The sequence below is a fragment of the Excalfactoria chinensis genome, chromosome 5 (assembly GCF_039878825.1).
Source record: "Excalfactoria chinensis isolate bCotChi1 chromosome 5, bCotChi1.hap2, whole genome shotgun sequence".
NCBI classification, from domain to species: domain Eukaryota; kingdom Metazoa; phylum Chordata; class Aves; order Galliformes; family Phasianidae; genus Excalfactoria; species Excalfactoria chinensis.
In genome coordinates this window covers 33879962-33901131 of record NC_092829.1, presented here as the reverse complement: position 1 = coordinate 33901131, position 21170 = coordinate 33879962, and the positions used below count along the sequence as shown (strand labels likewise).

Below are 21170 nucleotides of genomic sequence, written 5' to 3'. Positions count from 1 at the left end.
AGGTAGAGCAGTGCTTCAGTTCGTTTGCAAACAGCCAATATCAAGACAAGCAGCCAGGCTGAGAGTACAGATGCTTACAAAATGTTAAGTGGGCATTTCACTCCATTTTGAGGCAGAATTAACAGCCTCATGTACCAGCCTTATGATTTAATCGCCTGCTATAACACTGATAGTTTAGCAGTTCAAGATACCATCATTGTTAACACACTGATATACCAACTCAATTTCGTTTCTGACCTGGATTTATGGCACTGCATTCTTATTTAGTGCCTCAGACTGTAGCTGTGAGATTCACCTGCCTCTTTTTTTTTCAGCCCATTAGAAATAAATATAAGCCACTTTCTTTTTTCAGCTTTAGAACTTGACCGATAGCTACAGGTCCAAAATATTTGTTTAAAAAACAAGTGGCTGAGATCCACATCAAAATGAGTAATGTGTTGTAGAAATAAATATTCTCCTGCGTTTGAGACTTCCTCTAATTATTACATAAATGGTAAGAAACATCTGTCGCTTCAGCAAGGCGATAAGGTATGCCACTTCCACTCACAAAACAGAATTCTGACACTCTTGCAATTCAAAACCCTATTACCAGGATAAAATACATTCTCTAGTAATAGATACAGATTTATCTTCTAGCAGAAGCTTCCCATTGGCCCTTCACCCAGAGATGTCTTAACATTTGTGTGATGCACATTACTTACAGTTAGTGTGCCAAGGCAAGTGGTAAAACTATCGTTGCCCCATCCTATGTGCAAACACCCTCAGGGAAAAACAGATGGTTATTGACTCGCTTCCCAACATTACTGTATTAACAAGATCCAGTGATAAGAGGTTTCCCCACACTTAAGCTACAAGAACCTTTCTTCTGGAATCCACCAGGCACTTGGAGGCTATTTATGCTGCCATTAACGGCATATGCTGTGCACACATACAACACTTAGTGACAGAATGATTTGCAGGGCATGGAGGAGGCTGGAGAAAAGGGATGCTGAGCTGTCAAAGCAACATCTCATTATATCATATAAAGATAGTGAAGAGGAAAGAATAGGGCAGAGGGAGAAGTGGAATAAAAACAATTTAAATAGCTTTCATGCTGTTTCTAGGAGACCACGTAATATAGCTGCTGAACAGAAGATGCACATTGTCAGCAGCAGGTACACACTAGCAATAATATAGCAGGGCTGCGGGTGAAAGAGGGGGAAAAATGGGGTACATGCTGGGTCAGTATTTTCTTCCAATTTCAGACTACTGATTTCCCTCAGAGAGCAAAATTAAATAAAGCATGAGGAAGCCTATACAGCCACTGGAGAAATCAAACGAGGAAGAATCTCAGCTTTCACTAAAGCAATAATAGTAATAAATTAAACAGAAACACAGTATTAGAATCTGGATAGATGTCAAAGTGCTTTACCATTCGATCAGGAACACTAAGGTAGACTTTGAGCACAAAACTGAGCTGACACACCAGGTCATTTCTTTTTGCAGAAACAAGAACTTTTTTGGCCAGCAGAAAAGTATGGCTGCATTGAATCTGTGCCTTAAGAAGAGACAGATGATACTGAAACGTTGCTCTCCAGCCTCAGGCCATTCACAGAAGCAGCTCAGGAAATGTTTTTACAGATGAGAAGACATGCCAGGTACATAAAGTCCCAGCTACAAAGAACAGACAGCCTCACTGCTAATTTCTTTCTCTGCTCTTTAAGAGATCTGTCTTTCTATCTGATGTTACCTGGCACGCTCAATCACCTTCTCATGGGTTCAAAAAAAAAAAGCCTGACAAGTCTATATATCAAGTTTTATATTATTTATACATTGTGATTCTATTTTTCTATATTAGCTCTCAAGTATCTCCTACCTCCAAAAGCTTAAAAAGTTACAATTTGCTTTTTCAACCATCTCTATACGAATAGTCAATTCTGTACCATACAACAAGGAGTAACGTGGTTCAAGGAAGACTTGAACCATTTGGCTACTACCATGGAATACGTCAACAGCAGAGCTAGGAATAGATCACTGTTGTCCCAGTTCCCAGCCATTGCTTTAGCTGTATGACCACAGGAGTAGAGGCGAATCCAGGCTGAGAGTGTTGCCAACTGGCCATCAGACAAGAAAAGCAGGTCGCTTAAAGAGCTCCTCTGTGGAAGGATTGCACTGCTGGACCTCAGTAGGCAGCACAGCAACAAGAGCGATTTGACTTGGGAAAGCAGAGCAAGGCTTAGTAAATAGCATACCTACAGAGAATTTCTTGACAATATTAGCCTGGTAGACTGTGTAAGCACATACATATGTATGTATGTAGTGGCTTACATTAAGTGCCACAGGCAACATTAAGGAAATTCCTTCATACCAGAAGAAAGTAACATTTTTCAGCCCAGAGCTTAAGACTGACTGGAAACTTAGTGGCTATAACTGCACCATTTTCCAGCATGATTCCTTTGCACTTATTTAGCCATAGTCAGTTTGGAAACTAACACACAAAACTACTTGGAACAAAAAGATAGAAAACTTGACACAGCTCAGGTCTGCAGCATTTACATCTTGGTGTGGCACTTACTGGCAAAGACTCAGCCTGACAATAAAACTTCATCGCTGACGGAGATGTGTCTCTGTCAACAACACTTTAACTACTGGGAAAAATATTCATGAGAAAACCAAACTGCTTATAGGATTACACTCGTTCAGTGTGGATGCAAACTGAATGTCACATCTCAGATGACATGCTTCCACTGGCATCTTCTTGCCAACATCAGTCCAGTATGAGGATAAAACTCAGGCTAGTTTCAGAAACTTCAAATGCGCAGTGGTACCCAAATTAAAATGCAACTCTACTTTTGGAGCTAGATCTGCACAACTAATATATGCAGGTAAAATATGATGTGCTTGCACTCAAAGGCAATCCTGAATGAGAGATCCACTAAATCCCCTGACTCCTTGAATGAGATTCCCAAACTGTGGATAAGTAATCCTAAAGCTTCCCACAGAAGTACACAATAGAATTCTATCTTGCAGAAGATACAGAACAGCAGGGGGAAAAAAAGGCTATATGCCTCCATGGAGACAGATTATAGGGCTCACGCGAGATACTACGTTTCAAATTGGGTAAATCATCTGATTTACAGGAACTGTGTGCGCTCTTTACTCACAGCAAATGTAAAAATCTGAATTAGGAACACCACAGTTATTTGGAAAGTAAATTCCCCAAGGTTTGTTGTACACAGCAGAGCTGCTAAGACCCACTGCTTTTAATAAAGTTTTATTCCACAAGGCTCGATCCATCAGCAACAAAGAATGAACATCTCTACTGGGTCTGCAGAAGGTATAGCACAGACAGTTCAGACAACTCATGCTTACTGACAGACCGATCATAGCAGGTTGGCCAATAAAAATTTAATGCTTAATGCATAAAGGCCATGGAAGAACAAACTGGTCTGTACATTCCCAAGAGGGGCCTCCTGCCATTAAGCAGCAAGACAGCTTTTCAACCAGACCGCAGAATCTTGTGCTAAGGTTTAGCACACCGGATGCTAATTAGCAGTGCAGGGCCAAAAGGAACAGCCATACCCCAGGATGTACTAAGGGTTCATTCCTGGAATGCGTAACAGTTGCAGTCTGACAAAGTAAAGCCACTTTTCCCTTAAGAATTAGAGTAACAGACAAAGCATGTACACAGATTTCAGGAGGACTTTTAATACACAGAGATAGTATGCACAGGGTGTAAGACCACAGAACTGAGGAAAAGCTTAGGTTGGCAGCAGCCTCTAGGACCACAACGTCCAACCCCTCCTCAAGCAGGAAAACTAAGAACAGGGCCACATCCAGGCAGCTTTTGAAGACCTTCAAGTAAGAGGCCTCACAGCCTCTCTGGGCAGCCCATGCTAGTGATCTGTTACCCACACAGCACATAAGCACATCCCAGTGTTTGGACAAACCCTTGTGCGCTCCTGTTTGCGCTCACTGCCTCTTGTTCTGGCAACCAGGCACCACTGAACAGAGCCTGGCTCCATCCTGTGGCCTTTCACTGGACTCTCTCTGGTGTGTCCATGCAGTGGTGAGCCCAGAACCCAGCACAGTACTCCAGGTGTGGCTTCACCAAGTCTGAATAAAAGGAAAGGTCATCTCCCTCAACCTGGCAATAGGGTGAAGAAGTAGGAGAATGGTCAGGGTCACTAAGTTATCAAACAGGAGAGATCAGCTCATCTAACAGGAAATGCTAGCTACTCATAATGGATAGCATTACAGACACTCTAATCATCGGAAGATTTCATCGCCATTGCCTTTCTTGGTTAATTTATGGGAAAGGGACAGAAAAGTGAGGTGGTAGTAGCAATTAACAATATGCTGTATTAAACAGTCAGCAACAGAACCCTGAGACAAGCAGAAAAAGAAACAACAGATACATCCAGGAGCTGCTGTACCCAGGCAACAAAATAAAATGACCACACTGCCCTTTAACAGCACACGTTTGAGGTGACGTGCTTGAAAGCAGATCAGTGTTCAAACATACCACATCAGATCCGTGTGCCACCTCTTGCAAAGACAACAGTGCTTCATGATACTTAAAACAGACCAGATCCTCTCCAGAGATGGCTGCCCTTCACTGCTCAAATTGCTGCAGCTCCCAACACATGCTTTTTAACACATAAAGGGCATGGCTATCAAGGGTAGGGAGAAAGGAAACGTGCGCACATGCACAGAAGGAATAAAGGCAAACACGAGTTGGGCAAAGGAATCGTGAATTTAAGTAAAAATACCACATTAAGGGATCAAAAGCTTTTTGGGGCTTTGCGGGAGATGCGGAAAGCCACACTCAAAGAAGCTTTCGGGAGGAAATTGACAGCTTTAAACCGTTCCTCCCTTCCGCTCGGACGCCGGCAAACACCCGGAGTGCGGGGTTTCACCGCCGGAGCCCCGCGGCCGTCCCAACGCCCGACGCTCGGGTAGTGCTGCAGCGCCCCCCCGCGGCCGCACGGCGCCGTACCGCGCTGACGGGGTACTGTCGGCCCGGCTCCTGCCGCGCAGCATCCGCACTACGCGACGAAAAGCCGCGGGGGCACACGGCGGCCCTCAAGGGGCCTCCCGCAGCTGAAATCTTTAATGTTGTCAGAAGAACCGAGTAAACAGTTAACTCAGTAGATTAAATGGATTTAGGTCACCACTGGATCTCTGTTACCTTTCGGGGATTTCCATGTCAATTTCTGTTTCACACAGCAGACCTCTCTCATCTCCAGCACACAGAAAGCATTGTGTGCTGTACCACCGTGCCATACATCTGCTTATCCAAGAGCTACAGGCACGGTGAGCTCATTAAATCTCCCCTCCATCTGAACAAGGCCATACTGCAGTACTGCTCACAAATATGACAAGCCCTGAAGAGAAGCCTGTTATTTCACTGCAATATTCCTAAAGCACCTTGTTCCTAACTGCCCCCTTTCAGGAGAAGGACATACAAACAGCACCGGCTGGCAGCCAGTGACTGATGCAGCCTTCTCAAATCACGCTAGAGGACACAGGCTCTGGAGAGCCCAACATCCCTGACACGCTCATTACCAAGAGGCACAGTCCCTAACCCAGGCATCAGGGACAGCAACATGGCTTACTTGTTGCAAGGCATTTGACTTCACTAGGAGAACACTATCAGAAGAAACCAGAAAGCAGCAAAGAGCAACAACAGAAAGATAGTATTTTATGGTATTTCATACTGAAAACTTCAGAGATCTGTTTCTGTCATGGGGTATCTACAATCACTCGTGCAACTATACAATCTCCACAGTAATTCTGGTTGGGCCCTGCTGGTAGATAGCAGCTTCTGAGCAACATTCCTGCTATTCAGAACCACCAATTCTAGCTGTCATTACAGCACAGTCCTGATAGTCATTTTTCAGGAGCAATTTCTCCCAAGACATCTTTATTCCTGTCGTGCTCTCAGTATCCTTCCCATTTTGTTAGTGCTGGCATTGCTGTCAGTCAAAACAGTTCCCATCTCAGACTCTAAGAGAACTCGCAGCATTTACTGCCCCACTGCCTAGGCAAGCCAATTCCAGTACTACAGTTCTCTTCCTCACGCTAGCAAAGCAGGCACGGCCAGGACACACACATTTCCCAGGCCACCCAACAAGTCACACGTGGAATATTAATACTGACACTTCATAATCAATATTCAAACAAGCAGAACTGCAGGCAGAAGCAAGAGCTTTCAATGACATAAACATAGCTTCACAAAACAGTCACATTTATAAAACCCCCTTCTGATTACACAATTCAAAAGCATAGTTCAGTAATCTAAGATGAACCAATGCATCAAGATAACCCATGCTTTCCATTTCAGAATTTGATCTCCAAGCTCATGTAATCATCAGCTCAGGCTGATGACCAGAATTCTGACTTCAACTATGCACTGTCATTACATGCTGACTTAGCACTAATTAAAGAACAAAATCAGGATTATAATCATGCATATATGTATATAGAGGATAATATTGCTTTCCCACATGCGACTCCTGGCTCCATGTAAGTGAAATGCAGTTCTCTGCAACTTCTCTCTGCATCATAATTGCCAGACAGTATACAAAATGACAGGGCAACAAATTCAAACTTAATGTCAAAACTGTAACTGAACACTCAACACAAAGAGAAAGCAGCAGACACATAAAACTATCTGGTTCATAAGCTCTTTAACAATGGTTGTCAGTACAAATGCTATATCAAGAACAGATTCTGCTCTTAAAGAAAAATATAAAACACATTTATGGTTCCCATGGACATGTCATGATATTTTAACAGTAAGCTGCTAATGAGAACCTCAGCACGCTCTGGGTTGTTTAAGCTGTCCAGAATGATTATGAGCAGTTGTGTTTCAAAAGTCACTGAACTGGAAACAAAGCTCAAAACATTACTTGCAGCAATGTTACAAGCTTCTATTCAAAATAAGGTAACACCTATTTTGTTACATATATATATGCTACACTTGCAACATAGTTTAAAAAAAAAAAAATCCATTCCCCATATACATCCAGAGCATGTCACTAAACAAGATTCTTAATTAAAACTGGCATTTCTGAGCCTCCTACTGGCTGACAGCCTCTCACAGCCTCCTCCTCAGATGGCTAAACTGGCTTCCAAGAGAGATGGCAGAAAGAAACAAAAATTAAAATGCTTGTCTTTAAGCAAGGCTCTGCTGCAGTCAGTATCAATAGCAGAAAGCTGCACAGCTGACCACTTTGGAAGTCTTCCCTAACAATAGCTCAAGATAACACAAACAATGCAGGAGGCTTTTTATTCCTAACCCTACATGCAGGATGATCAGGTAGAACAATTTTAATCAGAAGACATTGTTAAAGAGAAGGCAGAACATCAGCACTGCAGTGGGTACAGCCCTCTTCAAATGTAAAAGTAGGCTTGGGGGCTGGCCAGAGCCCTGGGTGGAAGGCTGGCTCAGCTCTCAGCAGAGCCTTATCCCTTGCACATAAGAGGCAAAATAGGCCTTCAAGTCAAATCATGAAAGTACTTCCTTGACCTGATCACTTCCTCAGTTTAATGCAAAGAACTTGTACCGAATGCCATTACAGTACCTTCAGGAGGTTCTTCCCGCAGATGAGGGGGCAGATCTTCATTTGTCGTCTCAGTTTCATCTTCCACCATCTGTGTTTCTATGCTAGGTCCCTGCAGAACAGAACAAGAGGAGGTGAGTTGGACAACATTCAGAAAGGAACCACAAAACTAATTTCTGGATTAGATAATATGCCAGACGTTAAGGACACGAGGGGCTCCCTTCAGCTCACCAAGAATGTTTCTGGTACATTTGTCTGTGATCTGATTACTTAAAGGATGGGCAAAAAGAAAAAAAATCTTCGAGCTAGCAGAACTAGCAACTAAACAAGTATGAAGGTCTGAGAGTTCAAAACCAAACTGGTAACCTAAGAAATTTTCACCTTTCATTTATAACACATATAATGGAATCATTTCAAATCCTCCTTTCCCAAGGGTGGCAGTGGATTCACCATCATTTGGAAAAGAAATAGGATCTTTGATTTAAGAGGATTCATGTACACCTCACCAAGACAAGGTTCTTAAACATCAGTGCCCTGCTGAATGCAGTAGATAAACACGAGTTACACAAATGGCCCTGACACCTCATTTTTCACAGAAAGACAAAACAAACTTGTTTATCGCTTCCTAACCCAACCAGGTCTATTGACTACACAGTCTTCCCCTATCAGTCACATTTGTATCTGCACATGCAGCACAAATCTCTATTGGAAAACTACCAGATTGCTCTCCAAAGTCCTGCAATTCTTCTTCCCAGCCTTCAGGATCCTGGAAAGAGCCTTTAATGCTGCCTGTGTACAGATATGAGCCGATTTATCAGATCCGTCAACTTTGAGAGCATTCAGTTGTATTTAACACCACTGAATCCACCACGGAGCTATCAAAATATCATTGCTCTATTTCACAGAATCAAATTAAAACAAACAAGGTCCTGTCCTCCCATTCCCACTCCTCCTATAAGTACAAGCAGAGTAAACAGTAGGGTTAGTTAAGGAGTTTCTTTTAAAAAAATTCTTTTCAAACACTAATACAATCCAAATGAAATCAGAAACATAGAACCCATTAGAAACAAAGCTTTGAGGCTCTTCAAAAGCATAAACAGCCTCTTAGTCTACCTGAAAATGTATATCAACATACACAAGTATACAAGCTTACTGCATGTGCCACTGTTGCAACCTTGATATCAGCCATCCATGACTGCACAAGCTCTACCTGAGGCTTGAAGGAGGATTTCCTCTGCATTTAAAAACACCTGATACCAAGAGCATCCAGCTTTGTACTGGTCTTACCACTCCAATCAATGCACTGGTTAAAACACTACATTATTCCTTACGGTAGTTATCGTGGAAAGCAGAAAAAAAGTGTATTTACCATAAAGCACAAATAAGAAAGCAGTAATTGGACTGAAATAACCTGATCCAAAAACTCAAACTGAAGAATCAATTGTAGACAACAAGGTCTCTCTCATCACTTCACCTGACTAATGTGATCTATCTTTCTTAATAATGCGCAAAGAAAATTCCAGACAGGAGTAGGAAACTGAATAGAGTATACACTTCAGTAAGTTTCTGTATCAGCCACAGGCAGTATATTCCAATACATTTCTATCCATTAATGCTACCAAGGGAGATAGGAAAAGAGAACTACATTAGAACACTAAAACAAGATGTATTTTCATCTTAGAAGTGTAGACACGTAGGACACAAGGTACCAGTATTTCATTGCAAACATTCTGAACCACAGCTGTAAGAGTTCCAGTCTACAAGGTCTCCTAATCCTCTACCTGTGCTCTCCAGTTTGCCAGACAAAAATTACTTAAGAAAACAAAGCAAAACAACCCACAATTACAGAACCCTGCACACAAGGCAAAGCTTAAGGCCATACTAATATTGTATGCTGCCTGATGAGACATTGATTGCCCAGGACTGAAGAAAAACACAGACAACTACAGATTAATTACTGCAGAAGGGTCAGTAGTCTCACTTGGCTACCATTAGACAAATCTGCTCAATATTTAACAAGATAATAGCCAGTGACAGTGAAGCCCCTTTGGTTTATATCTGCTGCCATTTCCATCATTACAAGGATGCAAAATGCTATTAGAAGCAAGCCATGGTACTACATTTTGTTTTCCTCCTTAAGCACAATCTAACTAGCATTCACCAGCCACATGGCTCTCCAGTACAGCTGTTAACACCAGCAACACTAATCCTGAAACTTTATTCTAGCTTGATGGTCAGCTTTAGCCCTGAGCAGTGGATTCAGATGGGAGAAGACAGAGCCCAGAACATATCCCTACAAAGTCTGTGGCTGAGGTGCTGTTTGATAACGCTCACTTCCAACTCACAACTTTAACACTTGCTACTGCAGTCCCACGCATGAAAAGTACATGATCCAAGATTACTACTTTTATAGAATGTTCTTAACAGGGAGAAAGAATATATTAAGTGAATCTTTTTAATGAGAAATCACAGTAATTTGAGCTGTTTTCAGAGCACTTCGTATTTTTGATAATTGTTCCAAACACTGAAAAAAAAAAAAAAACTAATTTACTTCCCATATTTCAAGATTTAACATCAGAAATAACAACAAAAAATAAAAATGCTGCCTTAAAGGAACACTGAAATCTCTTCCTAAAATGAAGTTGGAAATGTATTCTATGGTATAAGCCAAATTATTCAGTGATATTTTATCACATTTGTATCTCGCCACTAATTACCCTAAGTAAGGAGCTCTAGGAGATGCAGTCTCAAACATCTGTGTTTATCAAACTTCAGTATATCACTTTAATCACTGAGAGCACAGAATAAGTGTGCAGAGTGCCAGTACTGAATTTCACTAAGTAATTAAAATGTGAAACAGTTAACAACAGATGAGATGCTAAGTTCTAGTATCCATATCTGGAAGTAATACTTAAGGCTCAAAAATTGATAGATACTATTCACAAGATAGAAACTCTTTACATTGGCTTCGTATATTAGATTAATGTCTACTGCCTTTTTAGTTATATCAACTGAGTTCAGCTCACCAGGTCTGCTGCAAGCTTGGCAATATAATCATCAACATTTAGCACAAGATGTTCATAGTCCTGGGAGCATGGTAGTATACAGCAAACAAAAATTCCAGGAAACTCTTATAACAACATTTATAACTAAGTTATGGGTAAAATGGTTGTCTCCACTTTTTTTGTATTTTATATGATTATTTCCAGAATCAGGCATCAGTGAGGTTTATTTTTTTTCCATTCTTAAGGATCCTTGACAGATGAATAATGGAGTGGGATACATACAACTGTATAAGTTAATGGCTTACAGATGAGCAGCCGTGCAATGTACAGCAATTCTGTAATAATCATTTTAAGCTCTAGCTACAGCAGAAGTAATGCACACGCAGACATTGCTTTCACACCAATGCTTCCTCCAACCGGATAATGCCTTTAATAATGTGCTTTACCTTTTGGCTAGCCTGAAGAGGTCAGGCTTTTGGACTTGATGATCTTTGTAGGTCCCTTCCAACTGAACTATTCTATTCCAGAAGCATTTAAGAAGCAGGAAGATGCATCAACAGTTCAGAAACACCGGTAGGTTGTTAACTGCACAATATTCTTTTCATTATATAGGCTTGTATAGTCTTTTAAATTGAGAAAGTGGTTCAATTCCTCACTAGAGGCACTGAAGAAGCACTGATTTAAACATGTGCTATTATAGGAATAGGTTATGGCACAGAGCCTAGGAACATACAATTGAAAAGAACTGCATTTTGCTGTCTCACATTGTGTTTCACGGGAGGCTGTGTATTTATGGATCGAGAGGACTGCCAGTATTGAATTAAATAAGTGCCATGAAAGGGACTGTAATCACTTATCAGCACCTCACACTTTTCCCTGGGACACAACACTCAAATATAATTCAGGACTTAGTGTTATGCCAGGATTTTCAGTATATTTAAAGACTATATTTTTACAAATGCTGCAATGACAGAAAGAATGTCCCCACTCAGTGAGGGACATCCACAAGGCATTGAGTTATCTTGATGACACTGAAATGGACAACCATATCAATATATGATTTCAGCAGTCAGTCACACAAACAGCCTATCCCATCTAATTCTCTGCAGATTATAAAGAAATAAAAAGAAACAACAGGAGCACTACCAACACTAGGCAACCATGATTGGCCCATTTTGCATCTAAGTCAACAGTGGCACAAGACTGTCATTGTAAATACCCAAACACATAAGTCATGGGAATTGTTCAGCTTTCTAGCAAGTCCCTACAAACAATCCTGAAGTAACTGAAAATCCCAGTTCCCTCTGCAAACACATTCAGGCCTTTTAGACTCTGCTTCTCTAGTCTGCACTAGTTACTATGCATAATCTTAAACTGCAGGCTTTTTACTCATTGTTCACTGAGCCATGATTAGGCTCAATGAATAACCAAGAAAAAAACAAAAAAACAAGGCCAACAGCAAGGGGGTAGGGAGGGAAATATAAGTAAAAATTCACTTTATTACTGAAATGTCATGCAATTTGGGGCAAATATTTCAAGTTCCCTTCAGTTTATGACTAGTTAGAAAACAGCTTCACTGCTGTTCCCAAACAAAGAGGCACATACCTTACAGTTCTGGCCCTGCTTATCATTCATACTCTATTCCTAGAAACACTCTTTTTCCCTAGATAAGTCACACAAAAAAGGCCAAAAAAAAAAAAAAAAAAAAAAAAAAAAAAAAAAAAAAAAAGGAAAGTAAAAGCCCACTGGGCAACACGCATGAATACTCTCATACTTCTCTCCATTATAGAGAAGTCTCTTAGAAATCACTTCCCCACCACAGAGCTGAAACTAGGGGAATTTAAAGCCCAAAGCCATGGCTGCACCAGCAGTGGTGTATTTCAGTTCTTAGACCAGCCTTTAAAAATTACTCTGGCCTCCTGGCCAAATTCCAGCTACTAATTTCTCCGAGTGGGAAAAAAAGAGTGCACACTTCCTGACCTAGATTTTACATTTCTATTCTTGTTCCCGAACACTTCACAACCATTTCTCCTTTCCAACGTTCATCTTCAAATTTTTCCCTGCTCCACCCTTAAGATTAGAGTTTCACTTCTTTCCCTGCTCAAACCTGCCTTCCTCCTAGCAAAGCCTCCCAATAGCGACCCATGAGGTCACACCTCCTGCTTCATCCCACACAAACCTACAGCTGCTGGCCTGTATCATCACACATCCTCTGTCCTGCCCAGCACCAATGTTCAGATCTGGTATTCTACATAAACACCATTCAATAAAGCAAGTTAACAGAAGGAAATTAATAGAAATGAAGGCTCCGTTACTCCACTGAGCACTGGTCCAACACCATTTTACTTTGTCTTTTTTTATTTTTTTAAAGAGGTAGCACAAAATGTATCTCAGCTGATAACTATGAAGGACAGATGCGTCCCTAGAGTGTTACAAAACTAGATGGATCTGTGGGAAGAAACAAGTGAAGTCACCCCTAACCACAGGAGAGTTTGCAAAGAGCTTTGGGAATCTACTACAGCAGTTTCAAAGAACCTTAGTGAAAGCATTGACCTTTTCTTTCCTACATTTAAAGAATGCTTATTTCATGTCCACAAGACTAAATATAATTGGTTTCTGGTGCATCACATACTTTCCCCATTCCTAAAAGCACAAAAAGTGTCCAGCAGTTTTTCTCATCCCAGGTTTGTTTCCTCCAAACAGGAAGGAAATGGGACATGCTATGGTTAGGCCAATGACAAAAGATTCTTCAGACCCAGTAACAGCAGCTACATTTCATTTGTCTTTCCTACAATTACATCATTAAAGCTGGTGTTAATTTGGGGTCTCTCCTCTATTCAACCACTGTAATGAAGCTCCAGAGAACTTACCGATGAAATTTCATGTTTAATCAAATTAAGTTATCCCATCTTTCACACTTGGAAGCGTACTACTCCTGGTTTAGAATGGAAGGAACATCCTTTCTCCTTCTACAGAAACTGAGGCTTTTTGTCTTCCTAAGGAAATAAGACTTTTCTTTGCTCTTAAAGAATTTTCAGCAAGTAGACTCCGTATAGATAGATCAACACAAAGCCTCTTTTCCCAGGAGCTAATTGTCTACAGGAATCTAACATCAGCTAAGGCACAGAACTACCCAATACTACCAACTATCGGCCTGAATGCCAGTGCTGGGAGCTGCTCTCCAACTGCAGAAACAAGCTGGCAGCACTGTTGCTGCACCTTCTGGAGACAGGTGTTTGCTGCAGCTGCAGGTTTTATTTCAGCAATAAACTTTCAGTACGTTGTAGAATTAAGACTTCCATTTAAATTTCTCTAAATGCCACTGAAAAGCTCCGGTGAATCAGTCGTCACTTAACTGCACACCCACATCTCAGGGGTTTCCAAAGTTGGCTGCACTTCTCCTGTAGAGAAGAGGAAAAATTGATCTGCAACCATAAACAGTTCTTTCCACTTTCCTGCAGGTTGAAGAGAGCCTCTTGATGGATGCTTTGCTTTTAATTCTGCAAAACAAGGTTAGCTCATAATGAGAGCTTCCGTGCTAGATTTCAGCCCAAGGGGAATTTGAGTTGCAGTTATAAATCCCCTAGAACATTAAAGGAAAGTACAGAAATAGAAATGCTGAGGATGACAGCAGCGTAAAATTATAGCACTTTGTTCACAGTACACTGAGAACGTACTGGAAAAGTTGCTTCGATTACTTGTTCTTCTCTGTACTTGGGCAAACACATTAGGAAGGCTGTGATTTCAACAACACTTAATTTTGTCTTAACAATGGGGCAGAACATGCCTGCAGAGGAAGGAGGCAGCAAGACTGAGTTTATGTGCAGCTAACCCCAAATCAAGCTCAAGTTCTGTTGTTCTCAGCAGAAGAGTCAAATCCTATTTCTACAGTAATAAAACAACTTCACACTGCGAGTAATCCCAATTAGGATATACTTGGCATAAATAAGTTCTCAACAAAGCAACGCCACAGTCTATTTGCCATTCAGCAAGATAGTAAACAGTCTGCTTTGTACTTCTTACCCTCACACAGCAAAAAGTCAATACAGTCAGCAGTTGTTCTGACAGTTCTGCACTTCTGAGCTAGCAATTTTATTGAGTCTCATTTTGACTGACAAATCTTTTCCATTTGAGTTTAGTAACTAAATTAGCGTTAGCACAGAAAGCATTTCTGAAAAATAAGCAAACAAAACCATAACACCTCACTTCTGATCACGTACTGACCTGACCCAAAGAGCACGTCTCACTTGGATCTGGTTCAACAGTGTAATCACCAAGAGGTAATATACTGCTGCAACATAAGAGCTGAAAAATTACCCAGAAAAAAAGGCTCCATACTTTGCTATCAATTTCAGTTTGAACTGCTGTCTCCACAAGGAAGAGTATTCCTCATCCGAAATGCCTTTTTTCTTTTTATACTGAAAAACTGGCTGCACAGAATTGCACTCGCTTGGAAAAAAAATAAGTTCCATGAAGGCAAAGTATGACTGCACAGCATAATTCAAACATTAACAATCATTGAAGTTGGAGACAGTCCAGTACCTACAGAAAAGTCACTAAGGCAACACCTGACAGACTCCAAAACAGAGCACAGATATGGAATGATACTGAACCAAGGCATGATCCCACAGCACTGCACACAAATCTGAAAGCAATTAAATAAACAATATATTAAAACATCAATTAACCTCTAACAACAACTGGTCATGCTCTGACAATAATATATAATAATAATAGGTAATATCATAGGAAAAAAGGAAGAAATACTCCTACCATCAAAAGAAAACGCTAATGAGATGTTATGACCCACAACTTCTTCAAATAGCAAAAGCAGTATATTTTCCATGCATTATTTCTTGGCAGGCAGACTTAGTGATTAATGGCAATGTTACTGACTGAAGAAACTGGACAGCACACACTACAGAAGGAATATTTTCTATTTTCCTGATAAGACATGCAAGTATCTCTATAGCTAGAGACCGTGTGAGAAATTTGTCTGAAATGCAGATGAGAAGTCCTCTGTTTAATAAATCAGGCCAACTGCAGAGTTCATTAATACTGTCTTAAGCACACTGCCAACACCACTTTTTTCCCCCTGCTGTTGTCCTCAGTAAGGTGAGGCTTTCACATACAGTATTTTATAAAGCTCACAGAGAGCTGCACTAAGCAGTGTTTCTTAACAGTGGTTTCATATGGCCAACTTGAATTACATTACCTGCATGCATTTCTCTAACAGTGCACAACTACTGCTCTAGCTTTAATGAGCTGAACCAACCAGTTTCTCCAAGGGCTTTCACAGCTAGAAAGCAATGGCTTCTGTAACAAAACAAGATACAAAGTATATAAGCATGTATCCAACCAGACGAACATGAGCACTCCCAATAGTCAGAGCTTCCCACGGAAGAGCCTGAAACAGGCACTGACTTCTTCAAAACTTCTTTTAATATAGACAAAAATTAGCAAGGAGATTGTAATAAGCTGCACATCACTATCCTGATGCTTCTGTTGGTGACTAGGTAGTAAAGTCTATTTTCTTCCTCACAAAGGAGTTCTCATTTCAGATCTATAATCTCAGAGTGTTGCTTGCTGTTCTGTGTGTTTATTGTCATAGTGTTCTAAAGGCATAGCATCTCAAATTATTTACTTAACATACAGGACAAGCACTACACCTGCTAGCCCTGTGCTCTCCAGTTTGACACCTAACCAGCATGCATCAACTCAGTCAGATTCACTGCTAGCAATAATGCCCCTTTTGTTTCAGGCATCATAGAAACCTCTCTCATTTGCTTCTAAATTAACTGCAAGAAGTGTAAATAAGACCACAAGTTGCTGCATACAGCATTACAGCTAGAGTTGCTTCACCCAGTAACAAAACAGCTGTCAGATAGAGAAAACACTTGATCGTAGCAACTGCAGACATTGCACCTGTTGACTCTAAGAAAAAATTTATTCTGTTGACAGTTGCCTGTAGATTCTGTAGATCTCCAAGGTGCACAGATTTTTCCTTGATATCTACATAGAAAGGAGGCACAGGAATTGCACTAGAACTTCATCAGCAGCACACAAGTGGTAAGATCACAAAGTCTGCTAACACAGGCATGAGCCACTTTCACGACTTCAGTCACAAAAGGAACTGCTTAAAGAGCTCCACCTCTGCTAGCACATACCTTGTCCAGAACACTGAAGGCATGAAACCTCTTCCTGTCCCTCTGAAATTCAGCTAAAACACTGGGAAATGAAAATGACTACAAAGTTCATGAGGTCGTGCGCTTACCAGAGGTGCCCATCATAGGGGAATATTTAAGTTAGATATAAATAGTATTCATACAGTCTATGGACCCTTTTTCTATTAGTTACATTCACCTTCCTCCCACTTCCTATATGAAAAAATTTAGGACTACGTGCTGGGAAAACAAAAAGATGACAACACACTCCACAGCAAGTAATACCTCGTCTGCTCTCTCTTTTATGAGCTGTTCCTTCCCAAAGTGCTTTTCATTTCAGCTGTCATGAGCCCTGCTAGGCAGGATTACAGACCCAAAGTTATACATGCATCGAGCTTTGACAGGACAATCCACGACAGCCTTCAGGAACCAAACTGTTTGAAACTGCAAGCAAGAGAAATATTTACTTTGGTTTTCCTGAACCTTTGATTGGACCTCATCTTCAAAATGCCTGCCTCACGTTAGATCTCCAGTATTCACCTGCCAGCATCAGGTATCAAAAGCAGTTAGAAAAACAGAACCACAGGCAGCAAGTTCCTGTTTGTTTTCTTAACTGTAGCTATAAAAGTTTCTCAAAGTGGAAACATTTTCACACAACACACTCATTCCAATTTGTAACTTAAACATGAACACAAGCACCATTGTCTCTCCTTATACTTCTCAGAATCACCTGAATACAATGAAAAGGGGAGCAGCTACTTCAACAGAAATCACCTCTTTGAGCCTGCCTTCCCAAAGAAGAATTTCAATACTCAATGCCTTTTGTTCCTCTGAGTGCATTTAAGTTAGAGCAACGACAGGAGCAGCATTGGTAGAAGCAGCTGATGCAGCAGCTGCTGCAATAGGCAGCCACCAGGGATGACTCTAATGCCCTAATTCATTCACCTGCTCAAGATGAGGTACAAAGAGGTTGTTAGCTAGGAGACAAGCACATCCTTCAATTCTGACAAAACCTGAGAAATACAGAGTTTAGCTCAGCAGGACAATACTAGAAACTCACTGTGGTATGGTAACAGGTGGCTGACAAGACAATGGGCAAGGGCTAAGTCCTCTCCCCACAGTTATCCCCAACCCCAATAAACATAACAACCCTCCTACCCTAAGAGGCTTGGTATCTAGGCTCCTAATGCAGCCCAGTGCATTTTTCTGCCATTGTTATCTTCCTCCCTTGTAGAAAATCATTTGCTTTTGACATATTTCAGTCTTGAGAACAAGATCTCCCTCTGTCATCTTTTAACAATCAAATATCTTAAGTGTGGGAGACAAAGGGATATGCCCAACCTCTTTTCAGTGGTCTGAGGACAGGACAAGGGTAAAACAGCCATAAAGTGGCACACAGGAAGTTCCGCACCAATATGCAGAACTTCTTCACAGTAAGGGTGACAGAGCACTGGAACAGGCTGCCCAGGAGGTCATGTAGGCTCCTTCAGTGGTGATATTCAAGACCTGTCTGGACACCTACCTGCACAGCCTGCTTTGGAAGAGGCTTGGACACAGTGATCTCTGGAGGTTCCTTCCAACACCTACAATTCTGATACTCTTCACACATCACATATGTACACCAACATATAGCACTGGTCCACCCTCAAGCTACTGCATCTCATTCCTGTCTTATAGCTCAGGAAATGGAGGTTTCAACCAATTTTATATTTTGGGTGACCTGGAAGGCCCCATAGATACCCCACCAATGCCTGAAATAGATGAGAACAGAAGCAAAGCGAGCACCAAGATGATCCTGAATCCCTTCCAGCTTCAGCACTTCAGGCTTTAAACAACCAATTTGCCATGTTGACTTCCCTGTACCTTTTTATTTGATTACTTATTTTATTTGATCGGCTTAAAAATAAAGCACAACCTTCAGTTTCCCCAGCAACCATCAGACATTAGTTACAGACCCTGGAAGGATTACTCACACAGCAGAACTCTCCTCATGTTACCACTTCTCCTCAGCCACTTTCCCACTCCTCCAACCAGACAGACCATCCTTATACAAGCCAGTATCAGCTTGTTTTACTCTGACAGCCCTGCATTCTCAGCAACAACAACAAAAAAAAAGACTCAAAACAAATGCTGATAAGAAGCACACAACTTCAGATCTACTTCCCAAGGCATAGCAGCAATTAGGGAAGGAACAGGAAAGCTAACTTTTCAAAAGGCTTGACTCTTAAATATCATTTTCCTGCACTAATCAACCAGCTAAAAATTTTTACATTGATTTGTTTTAAAGCCAGACCAAATGATTTGTGAGCAGGTCCATGAAAAAGGTTCAGATCCAATTCCTATGCCACATAGAACTCTCCTCCTCCCCAGTTTCTTCCCCACTTTTATGAGCTCATAAAACTAGGCACAAATATGTTGATGCATTTCAGTTGCTTATTAAAAACAATTATTTCCACCACACACAACCCATCTTAAGACTTTAAATTATGCATCTTACATCGAAGAAACTCAGGCAAAAACCACAGCAGAGGGTGGTACACATGGAAAGCAATACATACTGAAGTAAGTTACTTAAACTATGGAGCTTCTTACACTGAGATGTTCACAGTTGATAAAAGGGGGGGAAAAAAAGAAGTTAAACTCTCCCTCCAAACACACACAAATTCCTTTCTACCACAACATGACTCCACTCACATATTGCCCTATTTTCCGTGAGGCCATTCAAAACAGCCATAAGCTTTCCTGCTCTGGTCAAGGCAAAAGAGGAATTCAGCAGAAATAAGGGGCTTAGCAAGAATAATCAGCAGTTTACCCCGAATGCAGTAACACAGAAGCTGAAATAAGTCTTTTCCCTATTTTGGCCTCAAGCTGGATGTACTACTCAGCCAACATGCAAACATTTCTGTTGTGCAGCACAAGACAAGAGCTTACCCAAGGCCATAAGGCTGTTTGCAAATACCTTCTTCATACATATTTTTGTTATCCCACTCTATAAGAACAAGCAATCAAACTGAAGAAAAATCAACACCCTTGGCTGTTAAGCAAAATAAAAAACTGACATTGAATAGCAGGAATAACTTCTTTACAGTAAGGGTGATGGAGCACTGGAAAAGGCTGACAAGAGAGGTTATGGCATCTCCTTCTACAGAGATATTCAATACCCATCTGGACGCCTACCTATATAAACTATTGAACCTGCTTCAGCAAAGGGGTTGGACTTGATCTCTTGAGGTTCCTTCCTTGCAATTCTGTGACTCATATACACTTTTCTCCATATGCTTGGAAACTGCCTTTCTTCCTCCACTCATGAGCTGCACACTCAGAGCTGGAGTCCCTCATACCTGTGCAGAGGATACTTAACCTGAGTGAAGTCACATAGCCCAGGACTCAAAGTGTTCATAAACTTCCATCTCACAGTCAGCTTTCAGGCTTGCAGAAAGGCCTGAGTCAGGATTCCCTATCATGACAGGTGCAGGCCATAGGCACATACAGTTTCTGCCTCCAAGAGCTTACAATGCAAAGGATGGATAAGATTTTCACTGCTAGACAAACCGAGGAGACAGGGAGCACCCACTGTGCCACATATTTCAGAGTGATTGATGGAGGGGAGCAGTTCATAAGGATATATACTTATAAACAAAAGAGATCCAGCACAATAGAATGAAACACCTTGGCACAACCTTAAGTCATTTTTGCAATGCAATCCACTGTCTGACTCTTCGATCCCAGCACAACAACTGCAAAGACAACCTTTCCATCGAGACCTATTGCATTACAACTTTAATAACCCCATCCCAGCATCCACCTCCACCCGGACACCAAGTTCAAAACAAGACGACCGACCTCATCCCTACCAGGGGTTGCACGGCAAGCTAACCAGGACGGATGCCTTTCCGCATGCCCTACGGAAGGGCCCAAGAGAGTAGAGCCACACGCGAAGCCCCGAGCCGCAAGGAGCCCCAGCGTTACGGTGCCGGCCCGATGCCCGCCGCCCCCCGCCTCACCTTACCTTCATGCCGCGTCTCCTCGCGCACCGCCCTCAGGGGATGGAGGGCGGGCGGCCGTCGTCGCCGGCTGCGTCCCCTTCTCCCCCAGCGCTCCGGCTCCTCCCGCCCGATGTAAACACACACGGCGGCGGCTGAGGGTGGGCCGAGGGGGGGCAGCGCCATGGCAACCTCGGCCGGAAGAGGAAGCGCGGGGGTCAGGGGCAGCCATCTTAGCGGGGTCGGGGTGGTACGCTGCGAGTGCTTACGGCCGCGACACCGTAGGGAAAGCTGCCCACGTTGGGGTAGCCTGAGACGTTCAGCAGCACTTCATCTAGTGCTGCAGAGCTGGAAGGGCAGACCATGAGTGGGGCAGCCAGCCTTGCTCCTTAGCTGTCAGCTGCACCGCGCTAACAGCGCACAGGTTGTGCCGACAGGTGTGCTGCTTTAAGACCATCACCAGGCACAGGC

At 41.9% G+C, this 21170-nt stretch overlaps 1 protein-coding gene across 2 annotated transcripts in view; it reads right to left on the bottom strand.

The window, feature by feature from the left end:
* LOC140253496 (transmembrane protein 263-like) overlaps positions 1-20885 on the bottom strand; it is a 187935-nt gene extending 167050 nt beyond the window's left edge. Inside the window, exons 1-2 of one of the 2 annotated variants that reach the window (XM_072339125.1) lie at positions 20726-20885; positions 7569-7659 (exon numbers count right to left, since the gene is read on the bottom strand). In XM_072339125.1, the coding sequence (XP_072195226.1) occupies positions 7569-7659; positions 20726-20731 (97 nt within the window). In that variant the 5' untranslated portion in view covers positions 20732-20885. Of the gene's footprint in view, positions 1-7568; positions 7660-20559; positions 20706-20725 lie in introns of those variants that run through there. The other variant, XM_072339126.1, reaches the window with a different exon arrangement.
* Positions 20886-21170: the final 285 nt, after the last annotated feature.